General features: G+C 56.2%; 1 protein-coding gene across 1 annotated transcript in view; it reads right to left on the reverse strand.

Annotated features, from left to right (window-relative positions):
* Window positions 1-21297, reverse strand: part of lamb2l (laminin, beta 2-like) — a 102359-nt gene that overhangs the window by 12258 nt on the left and 68804 nt on the right. Inside the window, 7 exon segments of the mRNA XM_052018128.1 lie at window positions 9295-9526; window positions 10831-10974; window positions 12489-12681; window positions 13457-13577; window positions 16883-17004; window positions 18101-18262; window positions 20676-20804. Of these exon segments, the coding sequence (XP_051874088.1) occupies window positions 9295-9526; window positions 10831-10974; window positions 12489-12681; window positions 13457-13577; window positions 16883-17004; window positions 18101-18262; window positions 20676-20804 (1103 nt within the window).

The following is a 21297-nucleotide window of genomic DNA, read 5'->3' on the forward strand; positions in this document are numbered from 1 at the left end:
GCTTTGGAAATAATTGCAGAGGGGAAGCTGCACATTATCAAATCCTCACAGAACATTTACTGGTGTCCTTTCTACACTGCACACGTGGTATCTGCGTGTTGTCTCTGCTTGTTGAAGGATAAACCTCACCCAGGACCCTGAGGTGAAGTCCCTGCACCTCTTTGTGTTGTGGAATCCTTAATCTACACTCAGGAGGGCAATGGGACCCTAGTTTACATCTCATTCAAAAAGTGGCAACAACCACAGTGTGACCCTCCCTCAGCACCATCCCTTTTTTTAAATTTTACAATTAGGACGTCTTTATTACATATTACACACGCACTACAAATTAACATCCATCACAGACCACAGAAAGAACACAATCCTACCGAACATCTAGGTAAATGCAACAACACTTGCCTCGCAGCCCCCCCCCCACCCCCCCCACTACAGTCTCAGACATGGCCTGGAAACCACTGTCCAGACCAACTGCCGGAGGCACAGACGGAGGCACAGAACTGTGCACAGCATTTCACAAAGACACCAGACTGAAAGGTGATGAATTCGCAGGAGCCACACTTCCAGCAACTGCTGTGTAGGACCGAGGCCCCGCCATCTGAAAGCCTTTACAGCCGGCATGACAAGGCACTATGCAGTCAGTAATCACAAAACACTGCTGGCGCGATAAACAGTGACACAACCAGCAGAGCACACCAGTAATTAGTCCCGTAAAGGAGCAGTGCGGAGAAAGGAGAGGTGGGAGTCTTCTCCAGATAAGCAAACAGTCTGTGTGATGAAACACCAGCGCCGTCCCTCCCACAGTGCCCAGAACACAGACTCCAACACCTGGCAAAACAGAGTCCTTCCCAGAAGAAAACTGCTCCAGCCCACCGCTCCAGATGAAACCCACACTCCCCCACCGCCCAACATTCTCCACAACTGCACCTTTGGATTTATACAATCACATCTTCAGTTCAACGGGAGAGCGCACTCAGTACTGCCCCTTTTTTTTACAAAACGTTTATTAGTTAAAAGCACTACAAAAGACTACAGATATCGAATGTATACATCTAATACAGAAAGGATCATCTAATCAACTACATAACTTCAGAGATTATTGTAAACTAACACCCACGAAAGCACACATACGTCACTACGTCCAGTACCGCAACACTCAATACTTCATATCAAAATCATATTAGTGTCGTCCACGACACACGCGATCCCCTGAGGGGCCCACCGAGCGCGGAACTCAGCCAGGGTGCCCGCGGAGACTGTGTGCTCCCTCTCCAAAGACACCCGTGTGCACACATAATCACAGAAGACGTGCAGGCAGGCAGACCGGCCAGGACCCTTGGCTGCCCGCCGCCGCGTCCCGTGGATGGCCAGCTTGGCCAGGCCCAGCAGAAGACCCACCAGGAGATCCCCCACACGCTCCGCGCCGCACCAGGTGGCCGTATACCAACATCGTCGGGCTGAAATGCAGCCAGAACTTAAGCAGCAGCCCCCTCAGATACACAAAGAGGGCCTGCAGCCTCTCGCATTCTGCGTACGCGTGGTACACAGTCTCCTCCCGGCTGCAGAAGTGACAGACGGCCGGGGTGTTGGTGAACCGGCTTAAGAATCGGTTGCACGGTACCGCCTGGTGCAGTACCCGCCACCCTAGGTCCCCGATGTACAGCAGGAGGACTCCCGCGTATAGAGACCTCCATCGGGGACCCCTCTCTCCGCCCGCCGGCAAGATGGCCCGCCACGGCATGTCCGGCCGGCGGACCAGGGCTAGGAAGTGAATGGTGTGCAGGAGCAGCCTGTACAATAAGTGCCTCGGTGCCCTGCCAGGCGGCTCAGGTTGTGCTAGACCGCCTCCCGAGACAGACGTCGGGATCTGGGCCCAACCAGCAATTCCAGCAGTGCGGGGGCCAGCACGGCTGGGACCCTACCAGCACCCCCCGCAACAGGAGGGGGAGGGGACACACGCTCGCCGCACGACACTGCGCCCCATACCCGCATTAGATGTCGGTAGAACCCAGGACGGCCTCCACCGGGAGTCGCGCTCCCTCCCGGAGGCATTGTCCTCAGCAGAGGAAATAGGTGGCCAGCTCATGCCACCGCGGGGGGTGCTTGATATGCAGGTACCTCTGCAGTGCCCGGAGGCGGAAGGCTGCCAGTTGAATGCGCACGTACAGCAGCGACTGGTCCCCCTCCGCCATCGGCAGACTTAGGACCGCTGCAGAGACCCAGTGTCTCCAGCTGCCCCAGAAAAAGTCCATCAACCTCCTCTGGGTGGTGGCGACAAAGACATTGGGCGGCACCAGCGTGGCCAGCCGGTACCACAGCATGGAGGCCACCAGCTGGTTGATGACCAGCGCCCTGCCCCGGTACGAGATCGCCCGGAGCAGACCTGACCAGTGCCCCAGCCGGGCAGAGACTTTCGCTCCCAACTCCTGCCAGTTCGCCAGCCAGGACCCCTCGGCCGGGGACAGGTAGACCCCCAGGTAGAGGAGGTGCGAGGTGCTCCACTCGAAGGGCTGCCACTCCTCCGGCAGGGAGTCCGCCCGCCACGGACCCACCAGCAGACCCGAACACTTCGACCAGTTGATCCTGGTGGAGGACGCGGCCGAGTAGACCCGCTGGCACTCGCGCATCCTCCGCAGGTCCGCCGGGTCGGTGACCGCCAGGAGGACATCATCGGCGTAAGCTGAGAGGACGACCTCCGTCGCCGGCTCGTGCAGGACCAACCCCGTCAGCCACTTCTGAAGAAGGCACAGGAATGGCTCAACGCAGACCGAGTACAACTGCCCCGACATGGGGCACCCCTGACGCACCCCCCTCCCGATGCGAAAGGGTGCTGTCAAGGACCCATTGACCTTGACGAGGCTCTCTGCGGTGGTGTACAGCAGCTGAACGCAGGCTGCAACATGCGGCCTGAGCCCGGACGCGCGCAGAATTCCGACCATGTATTCGTGATCCACCCTGTCGAATGCCTTCTCTTGATCAAGGGAGAGAAAGGCGGCCGACACCCCAGCCTCCCGGCACAGGTACAGCAGGTCCCGGACGAGGTGGACGTTGTCCTGGATGGACCAGCCCAGGACCGTGTAGGACTGGTCAGGGTGGATCACCTGGATTAGCACGGAGCCCAGACGATTGGCCATCGCCTGGGCAAATACCTTATACTCGACGCAGAGTAGAGATACCAGGCGCCAGTTTCGTAGATTACAGAGATCCCCCTTCTTAGGTAACAGGACCATGATCGCCCTGCGCCAAGAGAGGGGCATCTCACTCGTCGCCAGGCTCTCCCCGAGCACCCTTGCGTAGTCCTCCTGCAGGATGTCCCAGAAAGCACAGAGGAACTCCACCGTCAGCCCGTCCAGCCCCGGAGCCTTGCCCCGCCAGAGCTGGTCCAGGGCACCAGTCAGCTCCTCCAGACTGAGGGGAGCCTCCAGCCGCTCGACAGCCTCAGGGCTGACTCATGGCAGACCCTCCCACAGCGTCACGCATGTCTCCTCACTGGACGGGTGAGAACGGGGCCGCGTAAAAAGTGCAAACCTCCCGGATGATTCTTGCCTGATCTGTGACCGAGGATCCATCCTCCGCCAGCAGCTCCATGAGCGACCTGCGTACATCCCACCAGCGTTCCAGAGAGTAGAAGAACGGCGAGGCATGGTCCATATCCTGCAGCATCTGGACCCGTGATCGCACGTACGCGCCTTGGGACCTCTCAAGCTGTAGGTCCCAAAGTGTCTCCTTCACTCCCTGGTACCTGCGCCAAAGGGGCGAGTCCTCGGCAGTCAGACCTAGCCAAGACATCAAGTTGAGCAGCTCCCTCTCGAGCCGCTCGATCTCGGACACCCGCCCCCTGGTTGCCCCCCTCGCGTACTCCTGGCAGAAAACCCGGACGTGAGCCTTGCCCACGTCCCACAGAGTCTGAGGGAAGGGAAATCCCGCATCTCCTCCCTCCAAGCCATCTAAAATAGGTGGAATGAATCCTGGAATTGTTGGTCATCCAGCAGCCGGTTATTGAAGCGCCAGTATGCAGGCCCAGCCCTCGTGGGCAGCGGACTGAGCGCCACCCACACCAGGCAGTGGTCCGAGCACATCACCAGCTCCATGGAGGCCGCCGACACACAGGAGACGTGCGCCTTGGACACATATAGTCGATCAATCTGTGAACCTCCACCTCTCCCAGACCTCCGCGAGAAAGCGCAGGAGTCTGGATGAAGATTCCTCCAGACGTCGACAAAGGCGAAGGATCCAACCAGGTCCTGCAGCAGCTGCACAGACGCGCAGCTACACTGGGGCCCGGAGCAATTCCTCTCCTCGAGGGTACAGTTAAAGTCACCCCCAAGGATGACACACTTGCCACTCTCAAAAGACTCTACCAAAGCTGACAATTCTCGAAAAAAGCGCACTTGCATCAGGCCGAGCTCGGGGGTGTACATGTTGATGAAGTGCAAGGGTATGCCATCCAAGCGTACGGCGAGATGAAGCAGACAGCCCGGCACCAGTTCCTGGACCTTCAATATTTCAGGTTGGAAGGTCGGGGCCAACAAAATCGCCACCCCGCTCGAAGTGGAGCTGAGGTGGCTCATGTATACCCCCCCGCGCCACTCCAGGAGCCAGGCAGACTCGTCTCCCGGAACGGTGCGGGTCTCCTGCAGGAAGCTCGCCGTGTACCTCCCGTCCCGCAGGACCGAGAGGTGGTGGAACCTGCGGAGAGACCCTCTGCCGCCATTGATATTTAGGCTGGCGATAGTAATCTTCATGATTGCTACAGTGCGTTACCCTCCTCAGTGCTACAGGTGGAGGGAGCAGGGCTCCCCACCGAGCACCCCTGCACTCTACACTCAGCTTCTAGAAGCAGCCTCAGATCTCTGAACTGGTGCTTCTCCTGCCGGTGGAGACCCGAGCCCTTCCCCTGCTCCAGTATGGCACAGATGGACCGAACGACACTGGGCAGATTCCCCCACCGGGAGGCGGCCAGTTTGGCCTTGTTCTGTTTCCTCCAGGTGTTCTCTAGGAACTCCCGGATCTCCTCCACAGTGACGGGTCGCGACACGGTGCTGGGGACGAGGTAGTCCTCCAGCTCGTCATCGGAGTCACCCTCGCTCTCATCACCGGTCCCCAGGCTCTCGTCTACTTCCGGGCAGTTGCCGCCACCGGGCGACGTGCCCACCCAAACACTGGGAGCAATCCCCTTGGATGGTCCCGCCCCAGGGACGACCCCACCCCCAGGGTCAGCAGCAGGAGGAGATCCTGCTGCCTCCGGGTCCAGGAGCCCACCTGGCCCCTGGTCTTGAGGCGGGGCAGGACCGGACCCCCGCGCGTCGGAACCGCTCTCCTCCTCACATCCCACCCCCAGTGCGAGCGGCTCGCAGGCTTTCGCAGAGCTCGAACGGAGGACGCGAGTCGACGGGGCCACAGCAACTGCCCCACCCTGGTCTCCCCCCTCATCAACAGCACTGGGAGGGTCCCCACCCTCCCCGCTCACAGGGGCAGCCTCACACGTCACCACCGAATGGGCTGGCGATTTGGGGGCACCCCAACCTCCCTCAGACATGGGGGCTGACCGCAACCTCGTGGGACTCTTGTCCTTGGTGGCGGCCACGGTCTGGGAGACCACCACCCCGACCAACACCCCTCCCTCAGACAACCCGGGATCTGTGGGGCCCTCCCCCTCGGTGGGGCTGTCCCCTCTCCCCGGAGGGCACTCACTCCAGGTGTGCAACCTCAACCAAGGGTGGGTCCCCTCCCCCCCACTGACTGCCCTGCGCTGCGAGTTCACCCACCGACTCTGGGAGTGTGACCCCAACAGATGCTGAGACCGCCCCCTCAGCGCCGTTCTCCAGCTCTGGGGAGTCGCCCACCGACCACACGGTCTTCACCGGGGGTGACCCAGGTCCCTCTGAGTCCTCCGACACATGTCGGCGCCGCTTCAGTCCGCTGGGGTGCGGAGGCACGGTGACCTCCATCTCAGAGGGAACCTCGGCCTCTGACACCTCAGTCTTTCCTGTGGCCTCCCCCGGCACCCGCGGACCCTCAGCAACCATGTGGTCCTGCAGGTCTGGACCGGAGGAAGCCGCCGGCTCCTGCACCTCCGGGGTGAGGCCTGGACGTGCTTCTTCTTCCTCTGCACCTTCCTCGCTACCATGGGAGTCCACCCCTCCCCACCGTCCGCACCGCGCTCATCCCCACCCCCCACCCCCACCGACACCAGAGGGGCAGCAGGGGCGGGGGCAGTGGGGGCGGGGGCAGCGGTAGGAGCGGCAGCGGTATCCCCCCGTGCCGTCAGGGCGGAACCAGCAGCCTGGCGGCCGGGGCAATGTCAACGGACTTGCCTGAACGCCTTGCACACATGGCACCGCGGGCGGCTGCTGTTCCAGAAGATTCGGTACTGCCGTCCTTCATGCACTATCTGGAAAACTCCCTCAGCATCTCCTCCCCACTCCAGCTGCATAAACAGCGAGCATTTGAAGGAGTACATGTTCTTGAAGCCAGGTACGGCCGGCTTGAGCAACATCGGGGTGATGTTCGACCGCACCTCACCCAGAGACCGTAAGTGAGGGAGGAGGACCTAGTCCGGGATATGGGGAAATACCTCAGAAAGGATGACCTACTGCGCGGGGGCCCCCACCATCTCCACCGGCATAAAGACCTCCCCCGACGTCAGCCCCTTACCCAAGGCTAAGGACACCACCCTCTTAGAACACAAGACAAATACCAGCCCACCAAGCATTCTGTTGACCGTGACAACGCCTGCTCTGCCTCCCGCCGTCTCAGACATGGCCAGTAGGCCACCGCTCAGTCCAACCGATGGAGGCACATTGCAGCGCACCGCATTTTCCAAAGTCAGTAGTCTGAAGGGTGACGTCTTCACAGTAGCCGTGCCTCCAGGACCAGCGACGGCTGCGTAGGAACGAGGCTCCGACACGCCTGAAGTACAGGCAGCCATGTTGAGTCCCTACACAGTTAGGATATCAAAGCACTGCCTTTTCGATGAGTAGCAGCACTTTAAACGGTTCCTCACAGAGCAGTCCAGAGAAAAGAAAGGAAGGAGACATGTCTTGAGTGTAGTCTGTGAGCTTAACCTCCAGCACCGTCCCTCTCGCATGCAGTGAAGCACCCACCGGTAGTCCAGGCCGACGCCCCTCCAGTCGCACAAAAGTCCGAGGAGTCCCGAGAAACTCTTCACCCAGCACCCTGGGCCGAGGTTTCAGCCACTGGCATTCCCACAGTGCTTGGAACTCAGCTCCCAGTCCTAGGGAAAGAAACAGCCCTCTCTCGAAGAGAAAGCTGTCCCAGCCCCACTCCAGATGACAACCACACACTCCTAAAACTTCCAAAAGTACTCTGAACTCACTTTTAGATTTTCACCAAAATATCTGCAGAATATCAGCAGTCCAGTGGAGAGCACACTCAGAGCAGCCACTTCCACAGTGTGACCCTCCCTCAGCACCGTGTCAGTCCAGGTCTCTGCAATAGGGCTTGAGCCTGCCATCCAGGACTGGGTGTGACCCACTGATCACAGCTGACAACCCAGCAGAGCTGCTCCTGGTCGCACCACCACACAGCTCTGCCCAGCTCCCTCTCCTCCCCCTGCTCAATAGAAACTTCCCCTAGCACTACCCTGAACTGGGGAATTGCCTCCAGGTCCTGGGATCAATGCTTGGTCCTCTGGTATTGTTTGTTCCTCATCACACTGTAGGAGCTGCCAATGGAGATGGGAACAGTTCGGTCAGAGGTTACAGTGAGGCCCAATGGTCAGCCAGTGAGGGCTGGAACAACACGGGGCATTGAAGGCTGTTCCTGGGCATCTAAAGCAATGATAGAACCATGCACGAGGTGTGGGCATTTACTTTTGTTTGTTTGGGCACCATTTGCCCAACCACCAGCTGTGATAATCCAGTGTCCACTTCTGGGACAATGATCAAACATTACAAACCTACGTGGAGGTGCAGCGCAGAGCTCTGTGGCAGCTGTGCCTCGCTCACCGACCCTGCAGATTGGGACCTGCCCCACATCCCACCACTCTGGGCTGGGACAGCTGAAAGGAGCTGTGGGCTGGATGTTCTGTCTTGGTGTCCAGTGCCGAGGGCAAGGCAAAGCACCAGCATTGGGATAATCGGTTCCACCGACACCGCTCCGGTGTTCAGGAGGGGGTCGGAGATGGTCAGGCACCAAACGTCCCACACCATAACCGCACATTGATCCCGGGCAAACTTCCCTGCTAATCAACATCAGCAACTGGTGACGAGTGGTGAGCCGCAGGGGTCGGTGTTGGGACCCTTGTTATTCGTTATTTATATCAATGACTTGGATTCGAATGCACAAGGCCTGGTCAGTAAGTTTGTGGATGACATGAAATGAGGAGGTGTTGTTGACAGTGGAGAAGGTTATTGTAGATTATGGGGGATCCTGATCAGTGAGGACAGTGGGCCGAGGAGTAGGAAATGGATTTCAATACAGGTAAGTGTGAGGTGATGCATTTTGTGAAGTCAAACCAGCGTAGGACTTGTCCTATGAATGGCAGGGCCCTGGGGAGTGTAATGGAACAGAGGGACCCTGGAGTACAAGTGCACAGTTCATTGAATGTGTCGTCACAGGTAGACAGGGTGGTGAAGAAGGCGTTTAACACATTGGCCTTCATCAGTCAGGGCACTGAGTACAGGAGTTGGGACGTTATGTTGCAGTTGTACAAGTCGTTGGTGAGGCCGCACTTGGAGCACTGTGGACAGGTTTGGTCGCCCTGTTATAGGAAGGACGTGGTTAAACTGGAAAGAGTGCAGAGAAGATTTACGAGGATGTTGCCAGGACTCAAGGGCCTGAGTTACAAGGAGAGGTTGGCCAGGCGAGGTCTTTATTCCTTGGAACGTAGGAGAATGAGGGGTGACTTTATAGAAGTGTTTAAAATTATGAGAGGCACAGATAAGGTGGATGGTAACAGTCTTTTCCCTAGGGTAGGGGAGTCCAAAACTAGGGGCATAGGTTTAGGGTGAGAGGGGAAAGATTTAAAAGGGACCTGAGGGGCAACTTCTTCACACAGAGGGTGGTGAGTGTATGGAACGAGCTGCCAGAGGAAGTGGCTGAGGCAGGTACAACAGTGTCATTTAGGAAGCACTTGGGGCGGGGCTTGGAGGGATATGGGCCGAACGCAGGAGATTGGGACTAGCTGGGTGGAAACCGTGGTCGGCATGGACTGGTTGGGCCGAAGGGCCTGTATCCGTGCTGTATTGCTCTATGACTCTATAACTGGTCACAACAGAAACACGGATGACACACCCCATCACGCTGACTGCCCACACCCCCTGGGTGACTGACCTCTCGCAGTGATGTCCGGTTGTGCTGTCGCTGCAGCCGAGGCAGGCGCCGGTCCAAGGGTCACACTCCTCCGCATGGCCGTTACATTGGCAGGGCCGGCAGTTGGGAAAGCCCCAGTGCCTGGGGGAACACTGGTCACACTGTCGACCGCGCAGTCCCGGCCGACACGGGCACTCACCATTGGTCTGCTCACACATACTGTGCACCGAACCCTCGGCACTGCAGTCACAGGCTGAGACAGGGAGAGAGGACAGGAGGCTGGTGAGACCGGAGCCTGGGGGAGACAAACGTTTGCCAGCTCGAGGTCTCATTCCATCCCCTAGTGCGATAAGATGGACTCTTGACGTCACAATCTACCTTGTTATGACCCGGCATTGCACTTTCTCTGTAGCTGCAACACTTTATTCTGCATTCTGTATTGTTTTACCCTTGTACTACCTCAACGCACTGATGTAATGAATTGATCTGTATGGACAGTATGAACATAGAACACTACAGCGCAGTACAGGCCCTTCAGCCCACGATGTTGTGCCCTCATTTTTTCACTGTACAAGTTTTTCACTGTACCTCGGTACATGTGACAATAGTAAACCAATAATAGATCCAGGGGGAGGGGAGGGGGAGATGGCCCATCAGACTGCGGAGTGTCTCAGTGTAAGGGGGGAGCACTTCCGATGAAGACATGAGGGGATTTCACCAGGATGTTCCCGGGACTGGAGGGCTTGAGTTATAAGGAGAGGCTGGACAGGCTGGGACTGTTTTTCCCGGAGTGAAGGAGGCTGAGGGGTGACCTTATAGAGGTTTATAAAACCATGAAGGGTGTAGATAGGGTGAATGTTCACAGTCTTTTCCCCAGGGTGGGGGAGTCGTAAACTAAAGGGCACAGGTTTAAGGTGAGAGGGGAAAGATTTAAAGGGGACCTGAGGGGCAAGTTTTTCCACACAGAGGGTGATGGGTGTGTGGAACGAGCTGCCAGAGGAAGTGGGTGAAGTGGGTACAGTTACAGTGTTTAAAAGACATTTAGACAGGTTGGTGCATGGAAAGAAAAGGTTTGGAGGGACATGGGCCAAATGCAGGCAAATGCACTAGCTCAGGAAGGCACCTAGGTCAGTATGGACGAGTTGGGCTGAAGGGCCTGTTTCCATGCTGTATAACTCTGTGACAGTGATCTCTTCACAGAAGGTTGTGAAGAGATAGTGAAAGGTGAGGTCTCTGCCCCGGAACATCTGGCAATGAATGGTGAGGTCTCTGCCCCGGAACATCTGGCAATGAATGGTGAGGTCTCTGCCCCTGGAACATCTGGTGATGAATGGTGAGGTCTCTGCCCCGGAACATCTGGCAATGAATGGTGAGGTCTCTGCCCTTGGCAGTTACAGGCCTGGATTATGTTCCCTCCTCCTGTCCGATCGTGCAGCTGGTCACCCTCCCCAAGGGTCAGGGAGGTCCACTGGCCAAGCTCCACCCGTCAACAACAGCCTGCATTTGTGCAGCACCCTTAACATAGTCACAATGCCCAAGAGGGAAGCAGGGACTTACGAGAGCAGCCACTGGGTCCGAAGCCGTAATATCCAGGCTCACAGTGGTCACAGCGCTGGCCGATCACGTTCCTCTTACACTGGCACTGGCCTCCCATCTTCTCGCACACGGAGCTGAGGGAGCCCTGTGGATCACAGGCACAGGCTGGGGGTGCAAACAGGGCCACAATCAGGTTCATCGTCACTGACCTGTGACGTGAAATGTGTTGTGTTGCAGCAGCAGAACAGTGCAGGACATAAAATTACCAATAAATAACAATAATATATCAATGCTGCAAAAAAAGGAATAACGAGGTAGCTCATGGGTTCAGAACCCGGATGGTGGAGGTCAGTGGTAGAGGAAACACAGACCCAACAGGACTTCCCCGTCACCTGTACGGTCACACCCTGCACCCCATCACCTGTACAGTGAGACACACCCTGCACCCTGTCACCTGTACAGTCACACCCTGCACCCCGTCACCTGTAAAGTAACACACACCCTGCACCCCGTCACCTGTACAGTAACACCATGCACCCCGTCACCTGTACAGTCACACCCTGCACCCCGTCACCTGTAAAGTAACACACACCCTGCACCCCGTCACCTGTACAGTAACACCATGCACCCCGTCACCTGTACAATAACACATACCCTGCACCCCGTCACCTGTACAGTAACACCATGCACCCCGTCACCTGTACAATAACACATACCCTGCACCCCGTCACCTGTACAGTAACACACACCCTGCATCCCGCCACCCGTACAGTCACACCCTGCACCCTGTCACCTGTAAAGTAACACACACCCTGCACCCCGTCACCTGTACAGTAACACCATGCACCCCGTCACCTGTACAATAACACATACCCTGCACCCCGTCACCTGTACAGTAACACCATGCACCCCGTCACCTGTACAATAACACATACTCTGCACCCCGTCACCTGTACAGTAACACACACCCTGCATCCCGCCACCCGTACAGTCACACCCTGCACCCCGTCACCTGTACAGTAACACCCTGCACCCCATCACCCATACGGTCACACCCTGCACCCCAACACCTGTACAGTCACACACACCCTGCACCCCGTCACCTGTACAGTAACACACACCCTGCACCCCATCACCTGTATAGTAACACACACCCTGCACCCTGTCACCTGTACAGTCACACCCTGCACCCCGGCACCTGTACAGTAACACACACTCTGCACCCCGCCACCTGTACGGTCACACCCTGCACCCCGTCACCTGTACAGCAACACACACCCTGCACCCTGTCACAAGCACAGTCCCATACACCGTACAGTCCCATGACCCTGCAGCCCATTACATGTACAGTACCATGTCCCCTGCTGCCTGTCACATGTTCAAACCCCCACACCTGACCCATGATCACATGGATGGTGTGGGGAGCCAAGGGGTCTCTCCTGCTCCTATTTCTTGTCCCAAGAGCTGAGGACAGTCTGTTAACATCTTGCCCCATAACAGAAGGCAGGGGTGGAATCAGCAGTTGGGTTGGGTAGAGGGATGTTTGCTATTGGTGGGGGGCTGTGATGGATGGTGGGGTTTGCTCTGGGTGGAGGGGTCCGGGGCGGGGGAGGGGTCCGGTTCGGGGGAGGGATCTGCTCCAACGTCACACCCCTTCTGCTCGCTGCCCTCACACTTACGCAGGGCTCCATTGTGCAGGATGGCCGAGATACTGCACAGCAGCTGGACGCACATTTCCGCCAGCGAGGGCGGACTCGCCATCATGAAGGACTGGAGACACATGTAGCGAACCATCTCCTCGCGGTGCAGCACGGACGCCGGGTCAGTGCCCACGAACCCTGGCAGCTCAGTGTACTTGGGCAGCAGCACGAGCTATGGGGGAAGGGACAGGGTATGGGTGACCGTACCCTCCGCACACGGCTTGGCACACCAAACCCACTCCCCTTCCCTCCACTGTTCCCCACCTCTCCTCCCTGTCCCTCCGCTGCCCCTCACCTCTCCCACCCCCTCACCCCTCCCTCTCCCACCCCCTCACCCCTCCCACCCCTCTCCCTCTCCCCATCCTGTCCCTCCACTACCCCTTACCCACCCCCACCTCTCACCTCATCACCCCTCCCACTCCCTCCACACCCCGTCCCTCCGCTGCTCCTCACCCCTCCTGATCCCACACCCACCCCATCACCCCTCCCACCCCACTCCCTCCCCTACTCACCTCTCCCCAATCCTCCCCCACCCCTGCCCCTCACCCCTCCCACTCCCACCCCACTCCCTCTCCCTCCCCGCCCATCACCTCTCCCACTCCCTCCCCCACCCTGCTCACCTCACCCAGTTCCTCCACTGCCTCTCACAACCCTCCCCCCTCATCCCAACCCTGTCCCACTCCCTTCCCCTCTCATCCCTCGCACTCCCTCCCACCCCCATTCTCCCACTCGCCCTCTCCTCTCCCACCTCTCTCCCCCCCATACCCTCCTTCCTCCCTCCCCCTCACCCCGTCCCTCTGCCCCACTCCATGCTCCTCCTCCTCCCCCTCCCTCACTACCTGCAGAATTTCACCTTGGTGGCACAGCTCTCCAGGACGCAGGTCGTCCCAAGATGTTCCTGGGCATTAGGTCTGGGAATAAATGGAAGGAGATTTGGAAACACTCACAGAATCCACCAGAATGAAGGTGTTTGAGTTCCAGTGTGGAGCCAGGAGCCGCTGAAACCTGACGCTGATCTCATAACGGATGTTGGGCTCGAAGCAGAATGGGGTGGAAACCATGATGTACCTGCAGGGAAGAGAGATGTTTACAGTCTGGCCTGGCCCCTGTAAACACAGCGCAACACTGGATGATCAGCACAAACACACAACGGCTCTCGCTCCGTGGGGAGAGGAGTGTGGAATTAATTCACAGCACGGATAAAAACACAATGATGCTGGAGGAACTCATCAGGCCAGGCAGCATTCGTGGAGAAAAGCAGGCGGTCAACGTTTCGGGTCAGGAGTCCTGAAGAAGCATTTTTCCAGCATCTGCAGTCCTTTGTTTCTCTTTCCACAGCAATGATAACATTCCCTCGTAATACACAGAGGGACTGCTGCTCCCTGAAATATAGAGAGGAACTAACGTTCCCCATAATACACACAGAGACTGCCATTCCCTAGAATATTCACAGGGACTACTGTTCCCTATAATATACACAGACACTGCTGTTCTCTCTAATAAACACAGAGTCTGCCATTCCCTATAACATACACAGGGAATACTGTTCCCTATAATATACACAGAGACTGCCGTTCCCTATAACATACACGGGGGCCGCCGTTCCCTATAATATACACGGGGACTGCCGTTCCCTATAATATACACGGGGACTGCCGTTCCCTATAATATACACGGGGGCCGCCGTTCCCTATAATATACACGGGGATTGCCGTTCCCTATAATATACACGGGGACTGCCGTTCCCTATAATATACACGGGGGCCGCCGTTCCCTATAATATACACGGGGATTGCCGTTCCCTATAATATACACGGGGACTGCCGTTCCCTATAATATACACGGGGGCCGCCGTTCCCTATAATATACACGGGGACTGCCGTTCCCTATAATATACACAGAGACTGCCGTTCCCTATAATATACACGGGGACTGCTGTTTCCTGTAATACACACGAGGACCGCCATTCCGTATAATATACAGAGGGACTGTCCTTCCCTATAATATACACAGGGACTGCCATTCCCTGTAATATTACAAAGGGACTGTCATTCCCTATATCACACACAGGGGTGCTGTTCCCTTAACCGTACATTGTGGTTTTCAATCACTGCTATATATTGTTAGATTCTTCCACGGATAATTCCAGGTTCCTGGTTAATTTGAAGAACTGTTTGTCTTTCAGGGTCTGTACAAACAAATGAGGAACAGGAGAAAACAATTTGGGCCCACAAACCTCCCACATTTAACATGATTGTATTGATCTGACTCCAACAACTCCGTATTCTCACCTCTCCCCAGTGACCTCTCCAGCACCAATCCAACTCTTGAAACTATTCCCAGACTCTGCTTCCACAGCCTTTTGTGGGAGAGAATTCCAAAGACTCACAACCCTCTGAGCAGAAAAGATCATCTTTGTCTTTGATGGGTGACCCTTTCTTTGTAACCAGTGACCTGTAGTTGAAAATTCTCCCCGAGAAAACATCCTCTCTACACCCACCCTGCCAAGACCCTTCAGGATCAGATACGTTTCAGTCGTCACCTCTCCCCCTTCTGTTCCAGCAGATACAAGACCAGCCCATCCATCCCCTGACTACCTGCGTGTGTGGGGAGCTCCCACCCTGCACCATGACATAACAGTGACCTCCAGTCCCAGTGACATTGCAGATAAAATCACAAAGCTCTGGCCTTGTCTGACTAAACTCCTTCGATGCTAACTCTCAGGGAAACTCAGTCCCGGTTCTCTCTTGGAATTTGCTGACACCTGATTTATTCAGACTCCCTGCACTCGTGATACCAACAGATTAAGGCCCATTAACAACTCTCTGGGGCAGCCCTCTTTTTTTGATAAAAAGGTTTATTTACATATTTACATAACTTTTGTCAGGATATTTCAGAGAGAGGATCCCCACTCTGCAGACACTGGGCGTTCTGTTGAGCTTCTACAAGCTGTGGTGAATAGGATGCAGCCACTTGGAAACAATGAGAACTCCATTCAGTATCTTTCATGGGCTAATGAAAGGATTCTGTGAATTGGCCTGTCACACTGAACCAGCGGGAGCTTTGTCAACAATCGTGAACTTGAGGGAAATTGGTGATAATTGAACCAAGGCTGAGGCATCTGCTGAGAACATGAGGCACTTTGTCAGAGGCTGAGGAGACAAACAGCCTGGGGCTGTTGATATGCAAATCATTTACAAGCTGCCCGTAAAGTGGGCAAGATATTTGTCCTTGTTAGTAGATGCAAAGGGTGGAAAGTTGATCTTGGTGATAAATGCTAAATTCCCTCCAACCATTCGGTTCTCAAACCAACTGGTACAACCCTAATCGCTACAGTTTACAAACACTGGGACCACTTTGCACTAAAATGGACTTTGTGTTTTTTGTTCTAATTGTGTTCTTTCTTGTAAAATTTGTGTATAATTTATGTTTTCTTGTGAATGCTGCTTATCTGATGCTCTGTGCCTGTGATGCTGCTGCAGGTAAGTTTTTCATTGCACCTGCGCACATGGACTTGTGCATCTGACAATAAACTCGACTCTGAGGATACCTGCTCCTCTGGCTTTTCCCTTTCCTCTCTTCTACCTTCTGGGAGAAGATACAGGAGCTTGAAAGCCAGACGTCCAGACTCAGGAACAGCTTCTTCCCCACTGCTGTCAGACTCCTGAACCAGTCCCCTCCCTCACATCCCCTTCCCGGTGGGGCTGCCACGTTCCCGGACTCCAAACTCTACCCCTTCTGTTATTGTCACTGCATTGTTCTGTTGTGTTGCACTCGTCGCTTTATCTATTGCATTTAGTATTACCACGTACGCCGCTTGTGAGCATCACACAAGGAATTTCATGGCACCCTTGTGTATATGACAAGAAGCAAACCTAATCTAAGCACGGTCTGTGTAGACTGGTGCAGCGGGTCGAGCCACTGCCTCACAGCTCCAGAGACCCGGGTTCGATCCCAACCTCCGGCGCTGTCTCTGTGGAGTTTGCACGTTCTCCCTGTGACCGCGGGGGTTTCCCCCGGGTGCTCCAGTTTCCTCCCACGTCCCAACGACATGTGGAGTTGGTGGGGTGCAACTGCCTGAGGGTAGGTGCCCTCAGGAGTTACCCCACCAGAGCTTGGTTCACATCCTGCCCCACCTCTAGCCTCTGACCCACACACCCCGCAACTTGTCCTGTCTCCAACCCACCCCTTCCCCAGTCCCTGGTCCCTTCAATGTGAGCCTCCATCCCCAGCACCCCTCTCTGGCTGCAGGACCCCTGGTGCCATCCCCCAGGATGTCCTCCCGCTGTAGTTTTGAGATACGCTCAGCGAGCACCCCTGTACATCCTGCACCCCCTCTCCTGCAGCAGTCATTGCCTGGCATCAGGACTGACCTCTCCGTGTGATGCAGAGTTAGCCTGTAAGGTTGTCCATGGGGCAGGAGGTTGCCACAGCGATAGGTAGTGGGTAAACCAGCCGTGTGGATCTTGATAATTGCTTCCCAATCTTCAGCAGACTGCAAGACAGGGGCAGGAGAAACAGTTAGCACCCACCGGTCACTCACCATACCCGGCACTCAAAGTAACTCAGCAACCAGACATGTGTGGTGCTTGGAGCAGTCTTACTGTGACGAGGAGATTGTGTGTGTGTGGGAGTGAGTGTGTGAGGGACTGAGTGGGGGAGAGTATGAGAGAGTGTGAGTGAGAGAGAGAGAGAGAGAGAGAGTGTGTGTGTGTGTGTGTGTGTGTGTGTGTGTGTGAGAGTGTGTGAGTGTGAGTGCAAGAGAGAAAGTGTGAGAGAGTGTGAGTGAGTGAGTGTGTGTGAGAGAGAGAAAGTGTGAGTGAGAGAGAGAGAAAGTGTGAGTGAGTGTGAGTGAGAGAGTGAGTGTGTGTGAGAGAGAGAGAGAAAGTGTGAGTGAGAGAGAGAGAGAGTGTGAGTGCGCGAGGCTAGATGCAGAGAAAGGGAGAGACAGGACAGACTGAGTGTGACAGAAAGTGATAGAGAGAACAAAAGACAACGAGAGGTGGAAGGTGTAGAATGTGCGCAGGGGAGGGGCGGAGAGAGAAAGGGGTGGGAGAGGGGGGAGGGGGGGAGAGGGGGAGAGAGGGGGAGAGAGGGGGAGAGAGAGGGAGAGAGGGGGGAGAGAGGGGGGAGGGGGGGAGAGAGGGGGAGAGAGGGGGGAGGGGGGGGAGAGAGGGGGGAGGGGGAGGGGGAGAGAGGGGGAGGGGGGGAGAGAGGGGGAGGGGGGAGAGAGGGGGAGAGAGGGGGGAGGGGGGGAGAGAGGGGGAGGGGGAGAGGGGAGAGAGGGGGAGAGGGGGGAGAGAAGGGGAGAGAGGGGGAGGGGGGAGAGAGGGGGAGGGGGAGAGGGGGGAGAGGGGGAGAGGGGGGGAGAGAGGGGGAGAAAAAGCAAAAAGGGGGGAAGGAAGGAGGTAGATTTTATCAGTGAGCAGGAAACCACGTGCCAGTGGCTGTAATCCTGATTTTCAGTGAGAGTGGATGGATGCCCTGCTCCGACAGACCGGAGCAGAGGGTCGGGCAGATCCCTGCCTCCTGTGGAAGTCCCCTGACCCCGAGGCATTGCTGGTCTCCAGCTGGTGTGCAGAGGGAGTTACCTCAGGCTCGTAGCGCACCATGAGGCTGTAGTCCATGGCGTAGGGGATGTTACTGATGGTGAACATCAGGCCGGCTCCATCCTGGACCCGAGCAAAGCCCAGTCCGCTCCAGGTGATCATCTCACTCGCCGGCTGCTGCCTCTTCACCACCTCCACAAACGGCTGCAAACACAACAAGTGACCACAGGACGTACAGCAGAGTATGGGTCACTCAGTCCCACCAGTCCATGCCAGCGTTTATGCTCCACCCCGAGCCTCGTCCCATTGTCCCTCATCTAGATCCATCAGCAGAACTCCCCTCCCACTCCCTTCCCCCTCACACACCGGTCCAACCTCCCCTCAAATCCTCCTCCTTCCCCCCTCCCCTGGGAGTGAGCTCCGTGTTCTCACCACTCGCTCGGGAAAGGACTTTTCCTGGATTCGAGTCGGGTTTATTGCCATGTGCAGAAGTGCGGTGAGGTACAGGCACAATGGAAAACTTGCAGCAGCCTCACAGGCCCGTAGGTACAGGCAGCACACAGAACGTACACTATACATCAATTATACAGGACAGTGAAGAGAGACTGTTCAAAACAAGGCCTTAGTGCAAAGGAACGACACAATCAGAGCTAAGTGGGTGGTGGCACAAGAGGTGGTGGGTAAAGTCCTGCTGCTGAGGTAGGGTTAGGGGTGTGCAGGTCGGCTGAGGTGCACCTGTGCTGATGATCAGTGAGGAAGATCCCCACTGGATCTCTCGGTGACCACCTTGTCCTGACAGCCTCTGGGTCTGCCAGTGGAAACGTTCTCTCTCTGACCTGCTCTGTTATCCTCCAGACCTCTGTGAGGTTCCTCTAGCTGCCGTCTCTCCAGGGGAAGGAGACTCACAACTGGGAAGCCTTTTGTGTGACAGGGGACACCATGGCACAGGCACCAGCAGCCGGAGATCTGGCCCACTGATCCAGAGACACCAGTTCAAACCCCACCAGGGCAGCTGGGGAATTTATTTAATTATTTGAATTTAAATGTGAAATTTAAAAAAAATCTGGCCTCGGTAATGGAAGCCACAGGAGAACTGGATCGTTGTAAAACCCACCCTGTCCATTAAAGCACTTCAGGGGAGGGAATCGGCTGCCCTTACCTGGTCTGTCCTGTGTGACCCCAGACCCATCAATGTGGATGACTCCTGTCTGCCCCCTCCGTTCAGGGGCATTTAGGGATGGGTATAAAATGCTGGCATTGCCAGTGACACCCAGAGCACAGAAGGGGGCCATTTGGCCCACTGAGTCAGTACCTGCACCCTAGTTAGTCACACTCTCCGCCCTCTCCCCTCACCACTGCAACCTCTCTCCTTTACTGACGTCAAACCTGCCCCCCCTCAGCTCTGTTCCCCCTCCCCCCAACCCAAGGAGTGACAAACATTTCCTCATGGCACTTTCAGTTCTTTTGCCAATCACCTTCCTTCTGCCAATGGGACCAGTTTGCCTTCTCTACCCCGTATGCACCCCTCCTGATGTTCAATGTTATCGGATTCCTCCCAACTCCCTCTGTTCCAAGAACAACCCCTGCTCCTGCTGTCCATGCACAGAACCACAGTCCCTCATCCTGCAGTCTCGTCCTGTGAATGAGTAAATACAGTGTCCAGCCCCTGCCCTCTGCCCTTGGAGATGAAGGTGTTGTTGGTCCACAGACCTGTACTCCAAGGTCACTGCACGGTGTGGCTGGGAGTGAGGGGGAGTACAGGCCACGTCTACTGCCCTCGCCTCGAGGGGAACCAGTGACACAGCTGGGTTACTCTTGAACCAACACTCGGAGCTATACAGCCCAACCCGGCCATGCTGATCACGTTGCCTACGTGAGGTAGTCCCGTGTTTGGCCCATATCCAAGTGCTTTTTAAATGTTGTTGTTGTACCTGCCTCAACCACTTCCTCTGGCAGCTCGTTCCACACACCCACCACCCTCTGGGTGGAAAAACCTGACCCTCAGCTCCCCTTTAAATTTCTCCCCTCTCACCTTTAACCTGTGCCCTCTAGTTTTAGACTCCCTTACCCTGGGGAAAAGCCTGTGACCATCCACCTTGTCCACGTCACTCGTGATTTTATAAACCTCCACAAGGTCACCCCTCAGCCTCCTTCGCTCCAGGGGAAACAGTCCCAGCCTGTCCAGCCTCTCCTTATAACCCAAGCCCTCCAGTCCCAGTAACATCCTGGTGAACCTTTTCTGCCCCCTCTCCAGCTTCATCACATCCTTCCTATGACAGGGTGAACAGAACCTCACACAGTGCTCCAAGTGTGGTCTCACCAACGTCTGATACATCTGTACCATGACGTCCCAAATCCTGTACTCAGTGCCCTGACTGATGAAGGCCCTCATGCCAAACACCTTCTTCACCGCCCTGTCTACCTGTGTCCCCACTTTCGGGTAACTATGTACCTGTACCCCTGGGTCTAAGTTACTCTTGAACCAATGCTCTCTGGAACAGAGCTGTAGATACGGCACCATCATGCTACGTCCATGGACACCGCGAGTGGCTCCCACCCGACACCCCCACATCCCATCACTCCAGCAGTGGCTGCGAGGTAGCCCACCGACACTAACCTTAGTCTGCCGTACCCTGCGGGTGCGCAGTCTCCTGGCTGCCAGCTGCTGCCTCCGCCTCCGAATGCCCAGGCCCTGCTCCTTCTCCAACTCAGCACAATCACCGTTCACCAGCCGCTTCATCCCTCCCTGCAACACAGAGAGAAGTTGAGGCAACGTGACCCCAACTGGAGGAAGCACTGGTCTCTTGCCCTGGTGCCCTCTCACCCCAACACCCAGGGACTCGTATAACAACTTCCATCCTGAGACTGGTGCTGAGAGAAGGTCCAGGGTCTCCCGGGCACAGCTCAACCAAAGCTCGGCTGTAGTCGTGGGTTGGAGGAGTGTGTTAGAGCGGGAGGGAAGGGAGAGGATTAGGGAGGGAATACAGAGCTGTTGAAGGCACGGCCACCATTACATCTGGGGACAACAGAAAGGCCAGAAGAGGAGTGCCGAGCTCTCAGAGAGTGTTCTCCAACACGAACACTCCCACTGGAAGTGACTCCATCCCCAGGGAAAGGTAACACCAGTCGGCATCTCTCCCTCTGACCCCCGTCATCTGATGGAGGCTGGTACAGGGCTGGTCAGTGCCAAGACACTTCCTTGTAGCTGTAGACAGCAACAGGTCCAGCCCTGTCTCTCC

This window comes from Pristis pectinata, chromosome 6 (genome assembly GCF_009764475.1).
Source record: "Pristis pectinata isolate sPriPec2 chromosome 6, sPriPec2.1.pri, whole genome shotgun sequence".
Lineage (NCBI taxonomy): Eukaryota > Metazoa > Chordata > Chondrichthyes > Rhinopristiformes > Pristidae > Pristis > Pristis pectinata.